This window comes from Acinonyx jubatus, chromosome D2 (genome assembly GCF_027475565.1).
Source record: "Acinonyx jubatus isolate Ajub_Pintada_27869175 chromosome D2, VMU_Ajub_asm_v1.0, whole genome shotgun sequence".
Lineage (NCBI taxonomy): Eukaryota > Metazoa > Chordata > Mammalia > Carnivora > Felidae > Acinonyx > Acinonyx jubatus.
The window spans coordinates 80,934,026-80,957,720 of record NC_069393.1 but is presented as its reverse complement, the minus strand read 5'-3'; the positions used below and the strand labels follow the sequence as shown (position 1 = coordinate 80,957,720).

General features: G+C 51.4%; 1 protein-coding gene across 3 annotated transcripts in view; it reads right to left on the bottom strand.

The window, feature by feature from the left end:
- The window catches only part of DOCK1 (dedicator of cytokinesis 1), a 524,727-nt gene that overhangs the window by 3,244 nt on the left and 497,788 nt on the right, over window positions 1-23,695 (bottom strand). For all 3 annotated transcript variants that reach the window (XM_027063392.2, XM_027063390.2, XM_027063391.2), the window contains 5 exons: window positions 18,624-18,761; window positions 11,358-11,503; window positions 8,089-8,287; window positions 5,019-5,172; window positions 1,893-2,056 (listed from right to left, as the gene is read on the bottom strand). In XM_027063392.2, the coding sequence (XP_026919193.1) occupies window positions 1,893-2,056; window positions 5,019-5,172; window positions 8,089-8,287; window positions 11,358-11,503; window positions 18,624-18,761 (801 nt within the window). The remainder of the gene's footprint in view (window positions 1-1,892; window positions 2,057-5,018; window positions 5,173-8,088; window positions 8,288-11,357; window positions 11,504-18,623; window positions 18,762-23,695) is intronic.

The following is a 23,695-nucleotide window of genomic DNA, read 5'->3' as shown; positions in this document are numbered from 1 at the left end:
TAAATCGCACAGGAAGCAAACAGCGAAGAGACCTGGGTACTTAATCTCATTGGATCCGCCACCCGTTCAGAAAGGGAGCCAAGGTGCACACGTGTTCCTTCCCGACCCGGCAGCACGTGGCATCAGTGTGGCGTCGGTCACTCCACATGATGCAGCGACAAAACGGGGATAAAATGTGGCCCCTGAACTGATCTGTAACCACATGAATTCGGTAACGTTTCCAGGCTCAGAATTTCTAGGTCACCGGTGTGGGGACAGACTGGGGCACAGTCCTGCTTCTCCAATGAAATAAAGATATGAAAATAAAGGTGGGATCGGTTAAGTAAGCTGTTAGGAAAACAACACCCCAGCCGGTCAATGTTCTCACTCGACCCCCTGTGCCTCCTTTCTTTCTAACTTGTAGTTAAAAGTCTGCGGAAAAGGTCAGACTCATGTTTTCGTGGTTGCAATGAACCATTCTGGCCTCCTGAAAAGCCATCATAGGTAATGTGGCCACATGTCCGAGGCCAGTCCCTCCCTGTGGCATCTCTGGGGACAGGACAGAGGGCCGACCGGAAAGGCACTGTGGCCTCAGGAGGCCAGTCATCGCCTCAGCATCAAAGATGAAGCCCCACTTCTGCTGGTTTGTTTTTTTTTTTTATATAAGAGGAATAATCAAGTACGGGTACTGTAAATAAATTCCTTCTCTCTTGCGCTCTCTCACAAGAAGACAGAAAATAAACTTGCAGAGCACTCCATAAAAAAGTACCCATGAAAGAAAGAAAGAAAGAAAGAAAGAAAGAAAGAAAGAAAGAAAGAAAGAAAGAAAGAGAAAGAAAAAGAAAGAAACAGCGGGTACATAGGATTTGTATTGATTTTTAAGGGGGAAAAATGTGCGTAGCTGTTAGGAGAAACCTGCAGTCATATTATAAACCTCACGTCTTCAGTGTTCGACGGGAGCTCTGTTGCCATGTCATGACTTTGCTGACCCGCTGCCCGTGTGCACGGGAATGTTTTACTTTTCACTCTGCAGCGATTTAAATGTATAAAGCTATGAATAACGTGGCCGCGGAAGGGAGGAACCTGGAAACAGATCTCCTGGGGCTTCGGGGTCAGTCCACCAGTGCTCCACCGTGTGCCCGCCGACCCCCGTGTGCACGCTGAACCCCGTGGGCACGCCGACTCCCGTGGGCACGCCGACCCTCGTGGGCACGGTGAACCCCGTGTGCACGCCGAACCCCATGGGCACGCCGACTCCCGTGGGCACGCCGACCCTCGTGGGCACGGTGAACCCCGTGTGCACGCCGAACTCCGTGTGCACGCCGACCCCTGTGGGCACGCTGACCGCTGCCTGCAGCTGCCCGAGAACAAACAGAGGAGGCAGGAAAGCGACCCAGGACAGGAATGGGGGCTGGCTCTCCAAGGAGTGTTTCCAGAACTGTCAACTGGTAACAGAGGGACTGGTTCAAATGGTTTTTTAAGACTCTGTTGTCGGGCTCAGGGCTTCTCGAGGGCCAGGCTGGCATCCGGTGGGAGCCCAGCCCCATACAGGACCCGCTTCTTTTAAAAGTCACGTAAACCATCTCACAGAAAAGCTGCTTTCCAGAATCGAATTTGCACGACTGCACCTCAAGCAGAAGACCTCCGAGGTCACGAGCCTGGCCCGTTGACCCCGTCGGGACCTTCTCCCCCTTTCCCTTGCTCTGAGACCCACATCTGGAAGCTTGTCCCTCTGCAGTGATGGATGACACAGAACCAAGATCGAGTGGGCGGAACTGCCCACCGCTTTGACTTCTCAAGACCACATGTGGGCGGGCCCAAAGCACGCGTGCTAGTCTCAGGAAGGAGGGATTTCTATTTTGTGGAGGGAATGATTTTAAAAAGCCCCCATTTCAGGTTCCGGGCCGACTTACCCTCTGGTGAGGAGGAGGGGGCGGGGGCGTCGGCGAGCTGATCAGATGATCCTGGTTTTCCATCAAGTTCCCATAATCTGCCATGCTGCCCTTGAGAGGCAGGGGGGGCGGGACCTCGGCCGTGTCCATCCCAGTCACGCCGGTCATGCCGTTCAGCTCCAAACCTGGAAAACCGAATCGATTTAGAATCAAACATCCTGGGGCGCCTGGGTGGCTCAGTCGGTTGAGCAAATGACTTCGGCTCAGGTCATGATCTCGAGGTTCATGAGTCTGAGCCCTGCATTGGGCTCTGTGCTGACAGCTCAGAGCCTGGAGCCTGCTTCCGATTCTGTGTCTCCCTCTTTCTCTCTGCCCCTCCCCTACTCACACTCTGTCTCTCCTTCTCTCAAAAATAAATACACATTAAAATTAAAAAAAAAAGAAGAAGAATCAAATGTCCCCACTGAGCCAGAGCATCCACGTGGCTGCTTCACCTTCTCTCCAGGGAAAGGGGAGGCAGAAACGTGCATGTCGACTGGGGAGAGAAGAGAGCTGGGAGGGGTAGAGAAGATGAAGGGGGGGACCCCCCTCCCAACAGCATGTTCTAGAAAGAGAACGCTAAATGCTATAAAGACACCTACAACTGGAGCTTAAAGGAGGCATCAATCCACTGTCAAAACAGCCACGTCCACCCCGGGCCCCGAAGGATCCCTCCTCGGGCCTCTTTGTGTTGGTGGGATCTAAACAGCGAGGTGTCACAGCCAGTCACCCGCCCTTCAAATCTCTCTCAATGGGGAAACCCACGACTGTATGAAGTGAAGTTATTAGCAGTCACGGTCACTGTGGCTGTTACTTTAAAGAAGCCAAGGGGAAGTACAATTGATTTTTAAAGTAAACTGAAAAACTAGCCAGTTTCAAATGGAAGTATAATCATTAAGACAGGATCCTTTCTCAACCCTTGTTGAGACTCTTAGAAAAAATTTGTTTTTTTTATATTTGAGGAAAATTGACTTTTTTTTAACTGATGGGTCTCTTAGAGGTTTCCCCAGTGGCCCACTGGATGAAAAATCCTTCATTAGGGAAATGCTTCCTGGGGGAAGTTGTTGGTTTCTGAGGAAGGCTTGTCAATGAATCAAGGGTAGTGAGAGAAAAGGCTTCTGGTGGAATATCTGCCCTCGTGATCACTTGCTTATTTGCATCGTGATAAACTACATATAACATACAATTTGCCATCTTAACCATAACTGTATAAATCAGTGGCATTGATTGATACAACCTTCAGCGACCATCACCACGATCCGTTTCTAAAACTCTCTTATCATCGTGCACACAGAATCTGTCCCCATAAAGTGAAAATGGCCCCCGCCCCCTCCCTTGGCCCCTGATGCCTCCACTCTACTCTGTCTCTACAAATTTGCCTATTTTAGATACTTCACGAAGGCAAACTCATATATTTGTCCTTTTGTGTCTGGCTCATTTCACTTCACATAATGTGTCTGAGGTTCATTCGTGATGCAACATACAGCAGAGATGGCGTCCATTTTATGGCTGAGTAGTATTCCACTGCGCGGATTTTTCTTTGATGAACACTTTGTTTATCCGTCCATCAGGTGATGAACACTTGGGCTGTTTCTACCGTCTGTTATTGTGAAGAATGCTGCTGTGGGCATTCATATGCAACGAATCCCTATTTCTAATTCTTTGGGGCATAGGCTTGGAGTGGATTTGTTGCGGCATATGGTGATCCTATGTTTCACATCAAGGCAGCACTAAAGTGCTTTCCGCAGCGGCTACAATGGTGCTTGTTTTTAACTATTTAAAGGGAATAATACAACGCTTTTAGAACAAAGAGTCTGTGGTAATAGTGCAAGGATGTAACACTCAGAGACCGTCTCCCTCCCAGCGGCCTGTTCGGCTCACCTGTCGTGCAGTGCTGACTCCCCACCCGAGAGTCTCAGGAATGGCCACTGCTCCCAGGAAGAAAACCAGGTGCAGAGGGCAACTGTGTGTGCCTTCCAGAGCCTCCGTGCAGGGCGGAGGAAGGAAGCTGGGTTCTCCTGGGTTTGTAATGTATTTGATCATTCCTCTTGTATAAAAAAACACACCAGAAGTGGGCCTTCATCTTTGATGCTGAGGCGATGACTGACCTCCTGAGGCCACAGTGCCTTTCAGGTCAGCCGTCTGTCCCCAGAGATGCCACAAGGAGGCACTGGCCTTGGAGATGTGGCCACATTACCTATGATGGCTTTTCTGGAATGGTGTGCTGCAACCAAAACATGAGTCTTACCTGCCACCTTCTTCTTGCCAAGACCTCTCCTCTCTGGCAGACCTGAATTTAGTGGCAAAAAGCTGATTCCCACTTGTAGTGGCTTGACTAGTGTCCCTTGAAAACTCATGTATACCCAGAACCCCAGAATGTCACCTTGTTTGAACATAGGCTTTGTGCAGAGGAAATTAGCTAAGGATTTCAAGATGAAATCATTCTTGATTTATGGTGGGCCCTAAAGCCAATGGCCTGTGTCTTTGTAAGGGGAGCAGGCCACACGAAGACAGAGGCAGAGACTGGAGTGGTATATCTAGAAGCCAAGAAATGCCAACGATTGTCAGAAGCTACCAGAAGTGGGGAGACAGGCATGGAACAGAATGTCTCTCTGAGCCTATGGAAGGAAGCAACCCTGTCATCTTGATTTCTGACCTCTGGCCTCCACAAGGGTGAGGGAATATATTTCTGTTGTTTCCAGCCAACAAGCTGATGGTAGTATGTCATGGCAACCCTAGAAACTGGGCAAAACTGGAAAAATTAGTTATGTGCTTAGCTCTTAAGAATAGCTCTTCACTTTGCATTCCTCCTGGACACAGGAAGGTCCAAGGCCCTCGTGTGGCTCCATTTCCTGTGATACAAAAAGGGAGGCTGTCCGTGTGCCTCTCATGCTGACCCTGCCGCCCGGGAGGTTCTGAGAGCACACTCTCCCCCAGGCAACTCGGGGAGACTGATTTGCTGGTGCCGCGAGGGGGGCTCCCTGTAAGTTGAATGCTTGTGGAGACTCAACACATGGGGAGGAGGCGAGCCTACCATTAGAGCCCCTGGTCAAAGAGGGAGCCACAGAGCAGGGCCACAAATCCCAACGCGGAGAACGTTCCACTCACTTGACTGCAAACTGAAGCTGAGCTTGGCCCTTGGCGTGACCGGAGGGGGTGTCAGCTGGGAGGATGGTGGTGACGGGGACACCGAGAAACGTCTTTCACTTCCGGTGACGTTGATCACCTGGCTCTTCGGTCGCTGGGGCCTCAGGGGACTTATCTACGTTGGAGGAAAGAGCACAGTTAGGGTCTGTCATGGCTGAGTTGGGTCCCCCAGGACTCACAGGTCGAAGCCCTAACCCTCAGTACCTGTGACTGTAACCGCACCTGGAAATAGGGTCCTTTGCAGATGAAGTCACTAGGGTAGGGCCCTAACACAATGTGACTGGTGTCCTTATAAAAAGGGGGCATTTGGACATAGATATACGTACATTGGAAGAACACCAGGGGAACATGGAGGCAGAGATCAGGGCGATGCCTCTAGAAGCTAAGATATGACGAATACTGCTGCGGGGGGAGGGAGGCCTGGAACAGGGTAAGCGTGCATGTGGACTGGCGACTGTCTTGTCCCATGAGGCACGTTCTGATGACTCAGAAAACAGAAGGACGCTTTCCTAGTGTGAAGCAAATCACACCTGGAAGATCTTCCCTCCCGCCCCAGGCTCTGAGTCTCAGCTGAGGGTCAGGAGATTGTGGATGATGCAAAATCAAGTAGGAAGCCGAACGCAGCCCCACAGAGTGACCAGAGGAAGCCTCTGCAGATGCTTAGGAGGCAAGGTGCCGTGCAAAAGTCAAGGCTGTCCCAGCGGGTGCAGGGAACACTGTGTTGCCCCCCGGTGCCGCTTCCGCTCCAGTAAACCTGCCTCCGACCTGTCCACCTGCTCTGCCCTGTGGCACTCGGCTGGTGCAGGCACGAGGAGGCTGGCACAGGAAACTGCGGGTGCCCGCGTGCACTCACAGACCTTGCTAACACCTGTCACCCAGAGGAGGAGGCCCCTTTGTGGAGAGACAGGCAGCTGGGCTGGACCAAGAGCAGTAAGTCTGCTCCCAGCGAGAGGCCAGGACTCCTGTCCCTGGAGCTGCAGCAGCTGTGGTCATTCTGGGAGGCGTCAGAAGCTGACGGGGGTCAGGGTTCTGTGCTCTGACCCCGGTGCGTTCCTGTGGGTTTGCTGAGGCCACTGCAGGCCAGCTGTGGGGAGGCCCACTTTGGCTGAACCCAGACGGTCTTTGCCAGTGTCCCTGAAAGCAAACAGGGCCACGGCCGGGAGGGACAGAACCCGTATGGGATGTGAGGCACCTGGCAAGACCTTCGACCGCTTCTCAAGCAACTTCGCTGTGAGCAGGTCTGCTATGTGGTGCAACGTCTCTCAGGCTTGGTTTTAACGGCTGAAAATGGAGCCTAAATATGCACAAATATATGAACGGCCACATAGAGCATCTGGCACTAGCTGATTAGCTTATGGTTCTGCTAATTCCCCCACCCAGTTCTGATGTTTTGAGACTTGAGATCTCTATCCTGGGCTCAAGAGAAGGTGGCCTCGGCTAGTGCCAGCAAGGTCGCGGGCACCCCAACTCTCTCGGGTGGTGGACAGAGAGCGTGGGGTGGCTCATCAGAGACCTCTCCGTCCTGCTACTGTAGGCCCAGCACCTGGGAAGCAATACCAGCCTCTGGCCTGTGCCCCTCCTAGGCTCTGAGAGCCCTGGCCATGCTTATGCTGCAGTCAGAGCTGTGTCTGAAGGCTTCAGAAAGGCATTCACCTTCTTGAAGGCCATGCCGTGGCTGTTGAATCTGCCTTCTCCCTCTAGACAGCCAAGCAACATGTGACCGCTGCTCTGAGTGGCTCGCAGTCTGGGTGAAACGTACTCTCTGGGTTTAAGATATAAACAAGCCATGAAATATGTCGTATTAAAAGGTGGTTCCCTGTGAGCCCTTTTGCCAGGCGACCCTTCAATCACAGCCAGGACAGGTCAGGGGCTCCTGCCCGGGGCAGGCACATTCCTGGCCGCCGTCCAGGTAAGTGCCCATCATCTCCAGGGGGAGGCGGCCCTAGGCCTGACGTAACCTTTGAGGCTGACAGCTTATGAGAGCCTCTTCTTTGCTTTCAGTCTACAAATAGCACTTTCTTTTTTTTTTTTTCAAAAAAAATTTTTGTTTGAAAAAAAAATTTTTTTTTTCGTTTTTTCATTTATTTTCTGAGAGCAGGAGGGGGCAGAGAGAGAGGGGAAGGAATCCCAAGCAGGCTCCGTGCTGTCAGCACAGAGCCCGATGTGGGGTTTGAACTCACAAACTGAGATCATGACCTGAGCTGAAATCAAGAGTTGGACGCCTAACCGACTGAGCCCTCCAGGCACCCCCCAAAAGCACGTTCTGAATAAAGTTCACCCCAGAAGCTGCCGGTGCCCCATCTTTGCCCTCAGGCCTCCCACACGGCTGGGCGGTCCCGTGAGCAGTAGCCCCCAGGCCCGGCCCCGGAACTAGGACATGCCCTGAACATGTCCACTGCCTTCACACTGCCCAGGAACCGTGCAGCAACCAGGGTTCCCTGGGATCCGTTTCTAATGTCAACTAACCAGCATGTGTCCGGTTAAATTGCGGAGAGTCCTTCTGAAATGTGCCAACGATGTAAATGTGGGGCAGACACGGCAGGGAGACCAACACGGAACCCCGGGCTGTGTGCAGAACCCGGCAGGAGGGGCTTTGGCACTCTGGCTGAGCAGCTCATAACTCGGGGCAGTACCTGGGGCTTAGAGACTTCTGGTCAGGAAGGGGCAAGGGGAAGGCGTTAGCCGACAGGGAGCATCGTTCTCAGACAAAAAAAGCATTCCTGTTCGTCTTCTGAGACGTCAGGATGCATATTGGATGCAAGGACCACACTGCTGCACGGAGCCCAGCACCACCGGATGCCGACCCAGGCACCCCCCCGGGAGAAGAGACCTCCGATCTGAGCCTCTGGATGTCCTACAGCACTGGGTCATACAAGGAGAGGGTCGAGGGTAGACCCCAGATTTTCAGGGGACTATTGAATAGAAAATTCAATGAAATCCAACGGACAGCTCCATCGGCTAAATGCGGAGCAAAGGGAGGTCCCAGAAGCTAAGGCAGAGCAGGGAAAGTTCCCCGTTCCTGAGAAATTACCGTCTCGGAAAGGATCACAGCCTCAGACTGCTGCAGGGAGACGTCGGTGGGTTTAAATTCTTTATCAAATAGCTCTTGATGTTTGCTATTCCTTTTTTCCTTCTTCTTGTCCTTCTTCTCCTTATCTGGGTCGTCCTTGTCCAGCTTGTCCTGGGACCTGGAGTGCATTTTCTTTGGCAGGAGAGGCTCCAGGGAAAACCTAAAGGACATGATTCTGTAAATCACTCATGGCTTAATAGGAGGACAATTGCCTCTCACCCTGCAGATAAATGTCAACCCGTTCACAAGGAGTCTCCGTGCTGACCGACTGGGAACTGGCACACCTTACAGGAAAGGAATGATTTAAAAAGAGAGGCCAAGGGGGACTTAAGATACATATTAACCAGCTGCACCAGAGAGAGCCTGTGTTTGCCATCCAAAAAGAACAAACTGGAAAAAAAGAGCACACTCATCCGAGGACGGGGGAGATGTGAAGTCTGAGCGGACGTGTCGGGGAGACAGTAAGACGTTACTGTAGATGGAGAAGATGGTATTTGGGGTGTGTTTCAGAAGGGGAGCCCTGACCTTGTAGAGATTCATACTGAAACACTCATAAATGCAATGGGGAGAAATAGACAGGTTCTACTGCAAAGAAATTTCTGGTATCTTGATTCTGACCGAGTTCCTACGGCCAGCTCAAGATTACAGATATGCTGGTGCTTCAATTTGAAAGTCTTTTGGATGAGTCAGTGGGAAGCAAGCCGATTTCAGCTCATAGGGACATGGAGGAGAAGCCCTTAGTTTCTCAGCTGACCGCTGAGCTAGAAGACCCAGGGTTTTGGCTTTGTCACCTCCTGGGGAGTCTCGACATCCCCTGACTGCTACGGGCTGGATGTCCCCAGTCTCAAGATACAAAGAAGACACCACCACCCTTGTGCCTACAACACCAACGGGTTGGTATAAATGCACATTCGTTAGAGGTGAGTCTACTGAGTACATGGATCTTGGACTAGCTTCCGTGCACACACATCCATGTGCAATTGTGGTTTGCTATTTTAGCACAAGACTGAGGGGTGGGAGGGGTCCACCCTGGTCCTGTCCTAGTGAGTCATATCGGGAGAGAGAAGAAACAGGTCTAGTTCTAAGGTCGGAGTTTCATTCTCTGCAGCAGGAAGGAGTTCGGACGGAGAGCCAACATGGATGAAGGCATGAAAATGTCTTAAAAACTCTGTAAAATTCTAGTTATAAAATAAATAAGGCACAGGAATGAAAAATACACCACAGGGAATATAGTCAAAAAAACCAAAATAATCCTCATGATTTTATTCTAGGTTTTGCATAACTTGAGACAATCAATGTAGGGAAGAAAACAAAACAAAATAAAAAGACCAGTGGATATCTTTCAGCTCAGGGGGAAGAACCTGTATACATCTAGGAGAACCTAGAGAAAGACAGGTTACATTTAAAATTTTTCACACTATGTGGGGCACCTGGATGGCTCAGTCGGTTAAGTGTCTGACTTTGGCTCAGGTCATGATCTTGCAGTTCGTGGGTTCAAGCCCTGCATCGGGCTGTGAGCTGACGGCTCAGAGCCTGGAGCCCGCTTCGGATTCTGTGTCTCCCTCTCTCTCTGCCCCTCCCCTGCTCATGCTCTGTCTCCCTCTGTCTCAAAAAAACCCACAAAAACCAAAAACCAAAAAAAAAACCCAAAACATTAAAAAAAAATTTTTTTTTCACAGTCTGAGAACCTGCTGACCAGATGAAGTTTATTCTGCAGGTAACCTGTGCCATGTGGGACCAAAGCCTCATTTTCTCCACATTAATTACAGAGAGAAGGGTGGTAACCCTAGAATGAACAAAAATCTGGACTCTAATAGAGGCGCTTTCAAATTCAAGGTTAAACAATGTCTCCTGGGAGGAGGTGCATAGTCACGCGTGTGATAGACCACGCCTCTGTCTGAAACCTCCAGATCCATTTCCGCCCGCACCCCCACGTTCCTGGAAATGTAAAGACCTTTTCATAACTGGCTTGGGGATTTGCTTGGGGAAAGCTGGATTCAATTTCTTTAGCAATCTTTCTCTAAGTGACAAGAACACCTGCTTTAAACACCTCTAAATTGAGAATTTCCATATGGATTTGGCCTTTTATCAGCAGACACTGATAAAAGTTACCGGTAAGGAAAAAACTGTGGGTTTAGTCTTTGGTCTTCCATTGGGCACACGGGTCACGGGCAACAAAGGGCACTTGGATTTGAGCTGTCCCTTGGGGTGCTCGGGGAGTGTGTGTCTGCGTGAGGCGGGGGCCAGGAGCCTGGGGGTTTGGGAAGGTGATGGATGGAAAACCAAATGGGGTTGCAGACACACAACTGTACAAAGCCAACTGTAAAATAATTAGCAGTTGTTCCCCGATGTTTAAATTGCATGAGACATTGCTTCTTTCTATTTAATAAGAACCAACTTTACATGTTCGCTACTCAAAAACACACAAAAATGATTGATATTAAAAAAATTTTTCTTTTGAGTTTTATTTATTTTTGAGAGAGAGAGAGAGAGCAGGGGAGGGGCAGAGAGAGAGAGACAGAATCCCAAGCAGGCTCCAGGCTCCGAGCTGTCAGCACAGACCCCAACATGGGGCTCAAATCCACAGACTGTGAGTTCGTAACCTGAGCCGAAGTCAGACGCTTAACTGGCTGAGCCACCCAGGTGCCCCAAAAGTTATTGATATTTTTTAACACTCAAAGTTAATGCAAGAAACACAGTGAGAGCTTAACCAGTATTAACTAGCCTATTACGTTCTTGTCTCCCTTTTAGGCACTTGGTGCTGTTGGGCGCTCAGTGGCAAGAATGAGGTCTCCAGAGAAGTCTTGTAGAAAGAAGGTGGCCCTACCAAGTCCTCAAGTAAGCTGACTGTGTGTGACAGTCCTGCACTGGCGTTGACACCACAGGAGTGAGCAGGAGACGAAAAGCACAAGCACACAGCCAGCAAGGAAAGTACTGCCCTCCTTCCAGAATCTCCAGAACTGAACGAACCCTCGCTGGAGGTTTTCAAAGATGATGGAAACCTGTCCCAAAGAATTTTTTTTTTCTCAAAAACTCACAAGACCCTGACAGTCATGTTGGGCACTACAGTTGAAATGTCTTGGGGCGGGGGGGGTGGGGGGTGGGTTTCAGCTTCAAAGACAGTTTTGATTTAAAAAACATCCCCATCTGTGATATAAAACCAACCCAGGGCGCTGGTAGCTCCTCCCAAGACCCTCCAAGCCCCCTCCCTGCTGCTGAGCCCGACTCACCCATCGGAGCCTGGTCTGGAAGGGGTGCTGTCTGAGGACAGGGAAGACACGGAAGCTACCGACAGAGGCCGGGACGAAGAAGGCATCGTGAAGGATCGGACCATGGACCGGGGACGGCTGCCTCTTCTGTCATCCAGACTTGAGGGCTGAGAGAGAGAGGGAGAGGGAGAATTAGAGAGAGAGAGAGAGGCTTGTTTAATGCTCCTGTGTCAAAAGATGTCAGGCCTGGCATGGCCAGACTCTTGGGACCATGTGATCTTAGCAGCCTGGATTCTAGACCCAAACTGTCCACACTTCCATGAACAGTGTGTATTCCCATTCAGAGTTAAAGACGAAAATGATGAGCATTTCAGGGTTTTTTGGAAACATTACCTGGTAGTGTGAAAAATATCACAACCTTCCTGTTTTTAAGAACTTTAAATGCAGTTTCTTTATCAAGACCACAATGCATCCACCTATTTCGAAGCCAGAGTGGAACGTAAGGACCAGAAAGCTTACAGAGTAGCATCCAGAATGTCATTAAAGGAATTGCAAGCCCATCAGATGAATTCTGCGTATCTCTGCGTGTTGACAAACCACGCAGGTCACCTGCATACACGGATGTGTAATGACTGAATTTCTCTAGAATAAAGTAAGATTCTCCTGCTGCTTGACTAAAGATGGGCTCGTTCCCTGCAGCGGCTGGGACAGTGGGTTAGAGGAAGCTGAGGCCGGAATGGCTCACACTCTTGCTCTTGGCCCCGTAGGGGCCCAGACAGACATGCATTCTGGAGAAAAATGGTCTCTGGATGGAGTTTTCCTCTTCTTTCTGAAATACGACCTCTGCTGCCGAAACAAGGGTCATAGCACGCATCAATACCTCATTACCTAGAAAACGCTAATGACCTTCACCCCAAGGCCAGATGCCGCAGAAGCTCCTCCCTTTACCCTGAGGATTTGGGGACCTCCTCTCTGTGTGGCTTCCACCCCCCCCCCACCTCCCAGCCCCACACCACCGAAACTGGCCCTCAGTCAATCACCTGTAGAAGATGGGACCACTGCTGCTTACCTACTGAACAACACAACTTTCACGCCTGAGGAGTGGGCCTGTTTCTTAAAGGGGTGTTTGGCACATGCAATCCTACTTGATCTGTGTGTTATCTCTCTGGTCGTAAAAGGTTCACAATCACAGAGGGACAGTTTCATGCAGGAGTTGGTAAACTTGCTGGGAACGGCCAAGGAATAGGAGTTTTAGGCTTGCGGGACGTAGGGTCTCTGTCTGCAGTGCTCAGCTCTGCCACCGTCGCGGGCAAACAGCCACAGACAGTACAGGAGTGAGTGGGCACGGATGTGTTCCAATAAATCTTGATTTACAAAGAGGTCAGTGGGCCACATGTTGGCAACCGCTGGCTCAAAGCCAAACGCCGCTGGAATCTGCCTGCACAGACGGTGGGTCTTGGGTTCCCCACCAACGACGGCGCCGTGGAATGTCTTCGGGGAGACGTCCATTGTCATTAATTGGCCTTTATGAAGAAACTAGGAAGGAAACTGTTTCTTACAAATTAGCCCAAATTGTGGAAATGTTACGTATAGGAAACCCAGTAACTCAAAGTCTACAGGATGCACGTCTCAGCCTTTCTGAAACACAGTTAGACAGCCGCCCTGGCTTTCTGATCTGATGCGTGGCGCTCATCCTCTTGGCTCTCGGCTGGGCGACGGGACTGCTCCGTGTCCCACTGTTCCTGACCCTCTCAAGGAAGAGTCCTGTCTGCTGCTCTAGGCCCACCCTGATCGCCCCACCCATCTGCCGCCCTTCACCCCATCCTCTGCCCGCTCGGCCACTGCCCTTCTCTCTGACATCTCCTGTAATGTTTGTTTTCTTAGTTTGTTTATTTATTTTGAGAGAGAGAGAGAGAGAGAGAGAGAGAGAGAGAGAGAGAGAGAGAATCCCAAGCAGGCTCTGCACTGTCGGCTCAGTACGATGCGAGGCTTGAACTCACGAACCGTCAGATTATGACCTGAGCGGAAATCACGAGTTGGGACGCTTAACCGACCGAGCCACCCAGGTGCCCCGACCTTCTTCATGCTCTGAATGGGACCTACGGGCAGCCTCTGCCTCACACAACCCACACCATCCCTCGGTATTTCTCCCACAGCAGCAGCGTCTGTGGACGGCTCAGAGGTGGGAGTCTGAACACCCGCCCACCAACCCTGCAGGGGCTGCCTTCCCACCTCTCCCCTGCAACAGCTTCCATCTGTCCCTTCTGGACCCGGGGAAGGAGAGGAGCAGAAGGGCAGAGAACCGGCTGCATCAGGCTCCCGTGATGAACGTGCTTGGGAGACACTGCCTCTCTATTCCATCACCTACTAGACATAGGGACACGCAGAGTTCCACGAAATGCAGCCGGACATCACACGGAGAAGAAATGTGAGCTGTCCGACACCGGGTGCCCCATTCCTGGCGTGACGGTTTTCGTTTCTCTGGCGAAATGATCTTTGTAGCAATGCAAGCAATGCGAGCGTGAGGTGTGCAGGTGCAGGAGGGGCCGGTCAGGGACCAGGGGGCGGAGATGCCAGCCAGGACACCAGGATGTCACTCCAGCTCTTGGGAAGGCCCGGAAGACCCCTGAACATCCCATCCCACAAAGGGCTGGTGATGTCGCTCAAGACGCAACCTTGAATCCTGGGCGGATGTGCGAGTATGGCCAGAAAGTAAAGGGAACGGGGGTGACGGGGGCAGGCTCTGGCCAGGGAGGGACAGAAGTCACTGCGGGGTCCCACCCTTGCAGGGCACACACTGAGTGTGGCCACAGGACCCACCGGGCCATTGCGTCACCACTGCTTCCTGGCTGAGCAGAGCCTCTAGAAATGGAAGAATCCAGACTTTTCCTTTTGCATCTGAAGCACTTAGAGTTTCTCCCAGCTGTGACAGGTGCAGCTCCAGCCCCAGGACACCCCAAGCGAACTGACGTCCCCGTGTCCCCGCATCAGGGCTGTGGGGGTGGGGAGGGCGCAGTGAGAATGCGGCCAGAATTTTGGCTCGGGCACCCACGGTGTGACCTCGCGTGGAATATGGAGCCCCTCTGAGCTCGGCTTCCTCCAGAGGAGCCGCAGGGAATAATCACCCCACCTGGAGAGGCCAGGTGAAGCCCACAGGCCTCTGGCACACTCTGGTGGCAGCTCCCGTTGTCCTTCCTGTTGTCATTACCACAGCCTGAAGCAAAAGCCCAGTTTGGCTCTCTTACCCGAGGCCGGCCCTGCCCTGCCCAAAGGCTCGTCGGACACGGTCTTGCATTGTCTTCCAGCTGAGCCCAAGTGCCTGCCCTTGACCCACCACAGGTGCCTGCTGCCCGTGGATTCTGGGGGGCGGGGGGGGGGGTAGCGACAAGTGTTTCACCGGGTAGGGTGAGAAGCAGGTGCGTTTCCTACTTTTCGGGAAATATCCAGAGGGTGACACGCTGGCCCCTCAGAAGGGCTGCGTGGGGAGGTGGGCAGGGCGAGTGAGGAGAGCTCGTGCATGCTGTTAGGAGGTGACCCCACCCTTCAGAGGCTGCAGGGCCGGGCGGTGCTGGGGGACAGACGGAAGGACCCTCGGTCAGCTCTGCGTCTCCCACGGAAGCTGGGAGCCAGGACTACTCTTGTGAGCCTTGCAAGCCAAGTTCTCTCCCTGGTGAAACACCCCACTGAACTCCCGCAGACAGAACCGGAGAAGCTGAACTATCATCTCAGCCTCCCGAGGAGCCTCTGAGGAACCCCAGGGTTCCATGGATCCTGGTAAGATGACCATTGGAAGGAAGGCCCGGAGAGGAGAAATCCTGGAGGCCGGAGGCAGGAGGGGCCTCCGGGAACAGCAGAAGTGAGAACGCGAGGCACAGGGGAGGCCGGGGACAAGCGGCGCGGGGCCTGGAGGATGCCTGGTGGGCTCTCCCTGGTGTGGGGTGAGGGCGTGAGTCAGCCGAGGGGGTGGGGGGAGGAAGTCTGTGTGCTTTCCGTGTGCACGTCCGGCCGGGGGCTGCCAGGGGGACCAGGGAGGAGTCGGTGGCAAGCAGTCTCGGGGGGAGGTGGGGGGTAAAGGGATGGTGAAGACAAGGGTGGAGAAAGGGGGGACCCAGGTGTGGTTCCCTCGCTCCTCAGCTTCAAGGAAGAGGGACAGGAATTGTGTGACAAACGCAGAAATCCTTTCCACGAGCTTGAAGGCAGACAAAAAGCTAAGGAGCCCTTGAAGCAGACACAGGGGCTGGGGCAGAATACGGCAGGCACTTGTGGTCCCTTCTTCGGGGACCCCGGGGTCTGCACCCCTCACTCCCTAAGCATCCGGAGAAGCCGGGCTGTGAGCTTTTGTGCGGGGAGCGGTGGCTCCTTCGAGCCCCAGCACCGGCCAGGGGAAGGCCAGGGTGGAGTAAGCCCAGGGGCCTGGCGGAGCCGCCTGTGGATTAAGAAGTCAGAGAGTGTCCAAGTCTTGTTTCTTGAAGTCTTTGGCTTCAGCTGGATCCGAAAAATTGACAAAATGGTTTATGTCTTTTCTATGGGGTTTTTATTTTTAAATCCATTTTTTTTAAATGGGATGATACTACATTGCTTTTCAAAGTATTCTGAGATGCTTGCAAGTTTTCAGAGCAGATAAGGCAGGAAAGACTCACACCAGACTGCTTTTTATTGTCACATTTCTCAGAGAATGACAAGGACATCTGCCTGTCTCTCTGCTCAAGGGAGGGCTGACTGCAGATCCTGTGTCTGGGGTCCCAGGACGGACTCAGGGAGGCAGCTCCGGGAAACAAAGCACCCAAGGGGAGAAAATGCACCCTTCATTCGATTCCCGGATCGCCCTCCCAGTAAGCCTGTCTGGCCCCTAGCTGGCCTGGGGTCGGGGGCTGCCCTGGCAGCCCCCTACAGAGAGGTGGTCCGCTTGATGGGCACGATGCCGTCTCAGGATGTGGTGGATAGAAATCGCTAATCTCCAGCCGAGGACGGCTGCGGCGGAACAGGGGGAAACCTGTCCCTGAGTAGGGGGACAGCCCCCTGCCCCCGCCCACCACCACCCACGCAATAGCCCCACCTCCTGCCCCTGCTTCCCCTCTCCCCTGTGCCCAGCAGCAAGCCTGCGCGGAAGAAATGAATCCCAGCAGAGACAGGAGTATGAAGGGTGCTTGGTGAGCCCGACAGGTTTCTGTCATTTTGAAATAGAAATTATATGAGTGATAAAAGAGGAAGCTTTTCACTTAGTACGAAAACCTGGAGATCTCACAAGTGTGTATTTCTTAGAAGGACTTAAAAGTGGTGTAAAACTTTGGAAGAGACGGACGACGATGCCCTCTGAAATTCTTGCCACCTGACCGTGCTGAGCCGCAGCCCCCGAGCGATCGTGCAGCGCTCCAGGGCTCTGACCGGCGCAGCCGGCAGGGGGCACCCTGGTTCCCAAGCCTGTGCACCTGTGGCAGCTCCCGCTGGGCTGGCAGCTCCAGATCCCCGCAGGCTGAGTTTTCAGACCAGAGCCCAGAGGCTGTGTTCTCTTGGCTTTGTCAGGCTCAGGCCCTGCTGGGCGCAGGGCAAAGATGCCACGGGGAACTGGTGCCCAGCCACAGCAGGCGAGGGCAGTCAGGGAGGGAGAGCATGTGGGGTAGTAGTAGCTAGATCGGCTCCTTTCTGGGGCCTCTCGGTCTCTTCCCTGCCTCCGACCACATGAGCCAGAGAAAGAAACGCTCTGCCGTGTCAATTACAGAGTTGCACCTAAAAACGCAGACTTGGAGGTAGATGGACAGGGTTCAAACTCCATCGGCGGCCGGAGTGACCACTGCCAGGGTATGACCTTGTGTCCCCATTTCCCCATTTGTAAAACGGGGATGGCCGCGGTGCCTCCCTCATAGTGTTAAGTGGATGAAGCAAGTTCATATTTGCAAAACACTTGGAAAGCTCCCTGGCATATGGTTCACACTAAATTAGTGTTTGCTAAGTGAGATGAATCTGTGAAGAAAAGAAGGGAGTTCAACAGAAAGAGCAACAGAGAGCTGGAGGGAACAGCAGACAGACGGAATCGGGCCAAACGAGAATCCAGAATGGGCCCTGCATTGGACGCCTGGTTCTTCAGGGACTGGCGGGCAGTGCTGTGCGATGTGAGAAGCCTTTCGTTGGCAGGAAAGTGGAAGACGTGTGTGCCCTGCCCTCCTTCATGCCACAGGCTTGGGATCCTAGACTGCAAGCCTCGCCGCCTCTTTTTGTCCCGCTGCTGCTTACCTCTGAACGTTGGGAAAGGGGGCCTGGGGTCATCTGCTGTGCCCGATGTCTCCAGAGTCCACGAGCAGTCAAGGTTAGGACCCACCAAGGCTCCCAGAGGCCGTGAGGATACAACCTCGCACGACATTGTGGCGCTGGGCCTCGCCCCCGTGTTGCTAAGACATGGCTCACGGACAGCATCTCAAGCCCGCCACTTACACTGTGGCCTGTAAACACTGTGCCACTATTACCAGGGCTTCTCCTGTCAGATATTTTGCCTCATTACATATTACAGGCCAATCTTTTATCATGAGCTTGACCCCAGCCCCCACTCAGAAACCTTCCACAAACTCTTAGCAAAAGCCCAATTGTGCCCCCGCATCCAGAGCAAAGCCTCCCGCCCCAGATCCGTGTCCCAGGCTCTTGGAGGCTGGGCACCTTTCCAGCTTCTCCTGTGAGTTCTCTTCTGCCCAAGGCACGGCTATGCCTACACTGGCCTCTGGCGTGCCATTCGAGTTCTGGCCGCCCAGCCTTTACCGGGTGAGTGAGCCCTTTCTCCCCACCTCCTTCCCTGTCTCCAGCTTAACCTTTCCTGGCCTAGACCAATGCCCACTCCTTTAAGAGGTGAAGTCCTTGCTAACAATTTCAGATCTCAGTAACCCACAGCAACTCGCTTCAAAGACTCCGACTTTGGACTGGGTATAGGCTCCACCTCCGCCTTCGGACATCAAGAGTGCTGTTGCCCTATGTGTTGCTTAACCCTCCGTGGGTATGTACAGCTGTAGGTGAGGCCTCTGTGAGGTTTTCTGTTGTCCCACCACTTTAAGGGGAGGGCGTGTTCACAGCAGGTGAGCAGGGTATTTGGTGATCAAGCAAATTCATGAACGCTTACGCACACTGACATTTCCAATCATTGAAAAGAGTCTGCCGGTTTCCTGGCAGATGGACTTACGAGGGGCCGAGGTCTTTTAAATCCCAAGCAGGCGCCAAATGTACATCTTACTCACTCTGCCCATGGCCTGTCACCGTAGGACAACATGACGCAAAGACATCCATTCTGCAAGGCTACCCGCTTACCATGGTTCGGACGCCATATTGCTTTTCCACTTTTTCTTTCAGCTGTTTGAAACAGGCTTCCATTCTCTCGTGAAATGGCCTCAGTGCTTCTGTGACTTTGTCTCCATGAATCCTGATCCCTTCAGCCAAAAATGGAATCTGAAAAACACAGCAGTCAACCCTACTTATTTCCTGGTCAGTGGTCTCGAGAGAGGAGCACACACCAGGCAGAAAGTGGCACTGTGTGCAAAATGCAACTGTTTTGTTTCCAAATCAAACCGTGAATCAAAGTCATCAGCAGGCACATTACCCCCAAAGACCAAAATGTTCAAATTAGAATCCTTTGTGTTTTAAATTGGACACGTTTAGTGCAGGGTGCTCAGCACACGATGGCCACTCAGTGTCTTTGCCTGACTTGACTCCCTTCGGTGGACCAATCCCAGAACAGACTCATCTGTGCTTTTCACGTGAATTTGGGGAGAACTCTGCATTTTGAATTTGTTTTGCCGTAATTTGACCTATTAGCAAAGGGTCATGTCACGGTGCAAAGATTTTTTAGCCCAGAAGATAGCCTTTACAGGCGATTGAGAACCCTATTCTAAAATGTAAAAATCTAATTATATGTGATCTATAGTCCCGAAGGATCTTCTTATTTGAGAGGAAAACCGAATTTATTCTTCCTTAAAACTAAAAATAATCACTTCTCTGCCAACATTGCTGTCACAAAATATCCATGCCAACACTTCACTGCCAAGTGCGGGGATGTAGCTGACCTTTAAAAGCGTCGCAGGGAGACATTTTCATTCCCCAGCCCCAGAGACCCCCCCCCCCCAGAATCACTGGTGTTGAGGGGTGGGGGTCTAGGGAGGGCTTTCTTTCCCCAGCTTCTGCTTCCCCTCCGGAGGCTCGGACTGGGAGTTAGACATTCTTCAATGCAATCAAGCTAAGAGGCTTCCTCTTAATAACTTATAATTAAATCAAAATACTGATTAAAAACAGATTTTCCTAATATGACAGAACACCAGCCTAAATGAGCAGATTTATTAGTAAGAACGATAATAAGCACACAATTGAATTTCATGCGAACAAATTCAAGAAATCTTATCAAGATGAATCAATGCATGAAATGTATTTGGTTGCCATTTATAGCACACAGCGGTTGCCTCTTGTGGTCTCCAGGGAAAGACGGAAGGAGTGCTCCTACGGTACAACCCACCCAGCAACCCACGCAGCCTGCCCTTGGGCTGCATGGGCACAAAGCTGGTTTTGCCAACAGTTGGGTCTACACCCAAGGTGCACGTTAGGTATCCCTTTCTGACCAGTTACCGCCAAAAGGACAGTGTGCAGGTGAGACTTCACAGTGGATGCGATGATTTAATATTCCATATGAATTACTCTTGCAGATGGCAGCTTCCCCAGAGCTCGCCATGGTGTGTTCAGGTGCGTCAGTAGAAAATGCTCGCATTAATCTTTCTGCTTTCCGAGTCCTGCCGTGGGGCATAGTAGCAAAGGCGGACTGGGGACAGCTTTTGGTGGGATGGTAAATGTGTCATATCCATCTGGGTGTGACAGCAAGCATGGGGTGCTGTCTTGAGGTTCAAGCACAGCCACTGGAGACACTGCAAGCATTCTTCTGTAGAATGGACCTTTTTCAAATATACAAAATGTGGTCTAATAGTTTCTGTAATTTTTGTTGGTTTGCTTAAGAGCATTAATTGGCCAGTTTCTTGGACATCAAAGAAGCTACTTGCTGGACTGACGTTAAGTCCATTTGGTCTAGGTTTCTGGTACCTAATGAGCCGTGTGAACTTCACTTTGACAGGTGAAATTTATGGGGTATGAGAATTGATCACTTCACCAGGCCCTCAATACAACCTTCTTCTAGGATGGGATTCTGCCTCTGTTTCGTGTCTGATTGGGGCTGAACTGCAGCTTGCACATAAGAAGATGCTTTATGCAAACACTCCAACACGTTGGGTGCTTAATATACAAACACAAGCCATGGAATGAGGCCTGAAGTGATCTTTGGAGACCCCGTAGTTGAGTGGGTTCCAACCTGGATGAGCATCAGAGTCTCCCAGCAGGCTCCTAAACTCCACTCCTGGAGTCCTGGTTTGCTCTGGAGTAGATCTCAGGAATCTGCATTTCTTAAAAGTTTTCCAGAGCCCAGAGAGGAGAGAGGACATCCCCAAAGTCACTCCTTGAGTAGTTCAAGGTGAGCACGCAGCCTGCTCTCCAAAGACACCCTTCTAAACAGCAGTGCTATATGTGAAGTTTGTCCCTGTGTGTCCCCTACACAAATTCATGGCCTGCTAGCAGCACAGAACATTTGGAAGCACTGCTCAGGGCTCTAGGAGCACCGTCCCTGGTGACAACAGTCACGCCTGTCATCAGCTGGGGATGACCAGTGAGTTTGGTCTTTTATTTTTGTGCATTTCAAATGAGAAATATGTACACAACATAGAGGTTAAGTACAAGTCTGTACGGATTCATCTTTGGACACGTGGCAGGGATGCTTAACAAGGCTTTCTTGGGGAAGGACAGAGCCGTGCCTTTGAGGAAGGGGCTGGGGCTCGCTCGTGACCTGGCGTCAGCTGTAAACTTGGAAGAAGCCCACAGACGGCAGTCACTAGCTCCCACCTGGGAGAAGCATGTCAGGACCATCCTGGTTGGGGGAAGGCAACAGCAAAATGGAGAGCGGCCTGGCGCTTAACACCCAGCCTTCACAAATGATTTTAGGCATGGAGATATGTTTATTGCACATCAGTGATGGAAACTCTGCCAACAAGTCCTTGGGATTCCCAAGAGAAAACCTCACTCTGCCCTGATGCGAGTTTCCAGAAAAAAAACAAACCCAACATACTAACAAAAACGGAAGACAGCATCCTGTTAACCCCAAACTTCTTATTTTTAATGACCGTATGACTCAATTACACCCAAGTATGAGTTTCCAAACATTTGCAAATGAAAGCAAAGTCACAGGTAATGTGTTGAATATGTATTTTTCATCACTCTTTGATTTAATGAAGTTGCTGGAAAATGGATTCCTTCTTCCAGCTTTCCTGTGAGCTGCTTTAAAATTCATCCTTTAATATAGTTATTAGCGGTGATGACATAAAGTTCTCTCTGGGGAACAAATTATTTTCCTCTGTAGGACTTGAAACTCTTAAAATCCAATTTGCTGTAAAAGCTTACAAGAAAAAAAAAATCAATACAACTTTTGCCGACCAAACTAGTTTTTGGGTGGCAATGATTTTATAGACTTCAATGGAGTTTGAATTTTGTGGCCTTTGGTTTCTACAACCTCTAAAATGGAATCCTTCAGGCTTTTACACTCTCCTTTTAGAAACAGAGGGAGGCTGTCCACAGGAGGCTTACATTTCATGCAGAGAACCATCCTTGGCCAACAAGAGCCCTGGGCCCAGCTCCCAGGGTTTCTTATCACAAAGTAATTCTGATGCAAATAGATGCCTACAGATCTGTGGCAAGGTCACATCCATTAGGATGGCTTGTTGTAAAATACCAAACCAAAACAAAACCAGAAAATGACAACTATTGACAAAAACATGGAGGATGCGGTTCCTCAAAAGATTAACAACAGAATTATGATTTGATCCAGAAATCCCACCTCTGGATATGCACACAGAAGAAATAAAAGCAAGTAAAAAACCAGATACCTGTGCACCCATGTTCACAGCAAGATTATTCGCGACCGACCCAAAGTGGAAGTAACCTAAGTGTCCACTGACAGACGAATGGACAAACAAAATGTGGTCCATTCATCCAATGGAATGTTCTTCAGCCCAAAAAAGAAGGAATTTCTGACACAGGCTACCACTTGGATGAACCTTGAAGACATCATGTTCAGTGAAATCAACCGGTCCCGGAAGGACAAATACCATAGGACTCTACTACGCGAGGTACCTAGAATGATCAGATCCATAGAGACAGAAGGGTGGTTTCCAAGGGAGGGGAGAACGGAGGGTTAGCGAAGAGATTTTTGGCAAGATGGCAAGATGGAGGGAAGGGATGGTTGCACAACAATGTGAATGTCCTTAATGCTGCCGAACCTACTCTGAATTGGTTAAGATGTTACGTTATATGTTAGGTATATTTTATTACAAGGAAACATACATATATTGTAAGTCGGCTCAAATCCAGAGCTCAGCCCCACTCGACCCTGAGAGGTCACACTGGCTAGCATGCTGCTGATAAAGAAGCCACTGAGGTGAGGCTCTGGGAAGGCCAGGGTCAAAGTGACCACACAGATGTCTCCTCAGAGGTACAGCCTCACCTGTGTCAGGGCCCCAAGTGGCAGCCTGGGACCCCCGGCCCAACAAAGTGGCCTGGGGTCTACTGCTGGCCAGGCGCAGGGTGACCCCGGCCTCCACCCTCCCTCAGCCCCCTTTACTCAGCCTGCTGTGTGGGGATTAGGTCAGCCAGTACCCTCCTCGCCACCCACATGAGAAAACGGAGCCTGAGAAGGTGAGCCGTCCTCAGTACACGGCAAGTGTAGACAGAGCTCCAGGAGAACCGGTCTGGATGTACCCCCCGCCCCCCACCAGGCTCACGAAGTGAACAAGTTACTTCCCCCTGGACACAAGACACCCTCTGGACCTGTCCTTCTAAGACCAGTTCCCTCTAAGGAAAGACTCAGAGGCCTCCGGAGTGGAGAAGCACAATAACAACATACAGAATTACAGCAGGGAGAACACAAAGGAGGACCCCCCCCAGACCCCCATCAGGGAGAACATGACGGGTGGATGCTCTGCAGTGGCCCACCTGTGCCTCCCACGTAGGCAGCACGGGCGAGAGCGCCTTTCCAGGGACAGGCTGTGGCCTCTCATACTCTGTTCTGTCAACACCACACAGAGATTTTCTGGCAGAGACAGATCAGGCTCATTTGCAAGAGAGGACTTTCTGTGTGTTCAGATTCACAACTGCAGCCTAGGAGTTGAGTTACTCACGGCAGCGGTGGTGGTGGGGGTGGGGGGTGGTTCTCGGGGGAGAAACATGGCTGCACGCACTGTGGCCGACGTCCACACTGGGTGGCATGTGTGCTGAGGTGGCCTGGGTGGCTGCGGGTCTCGACT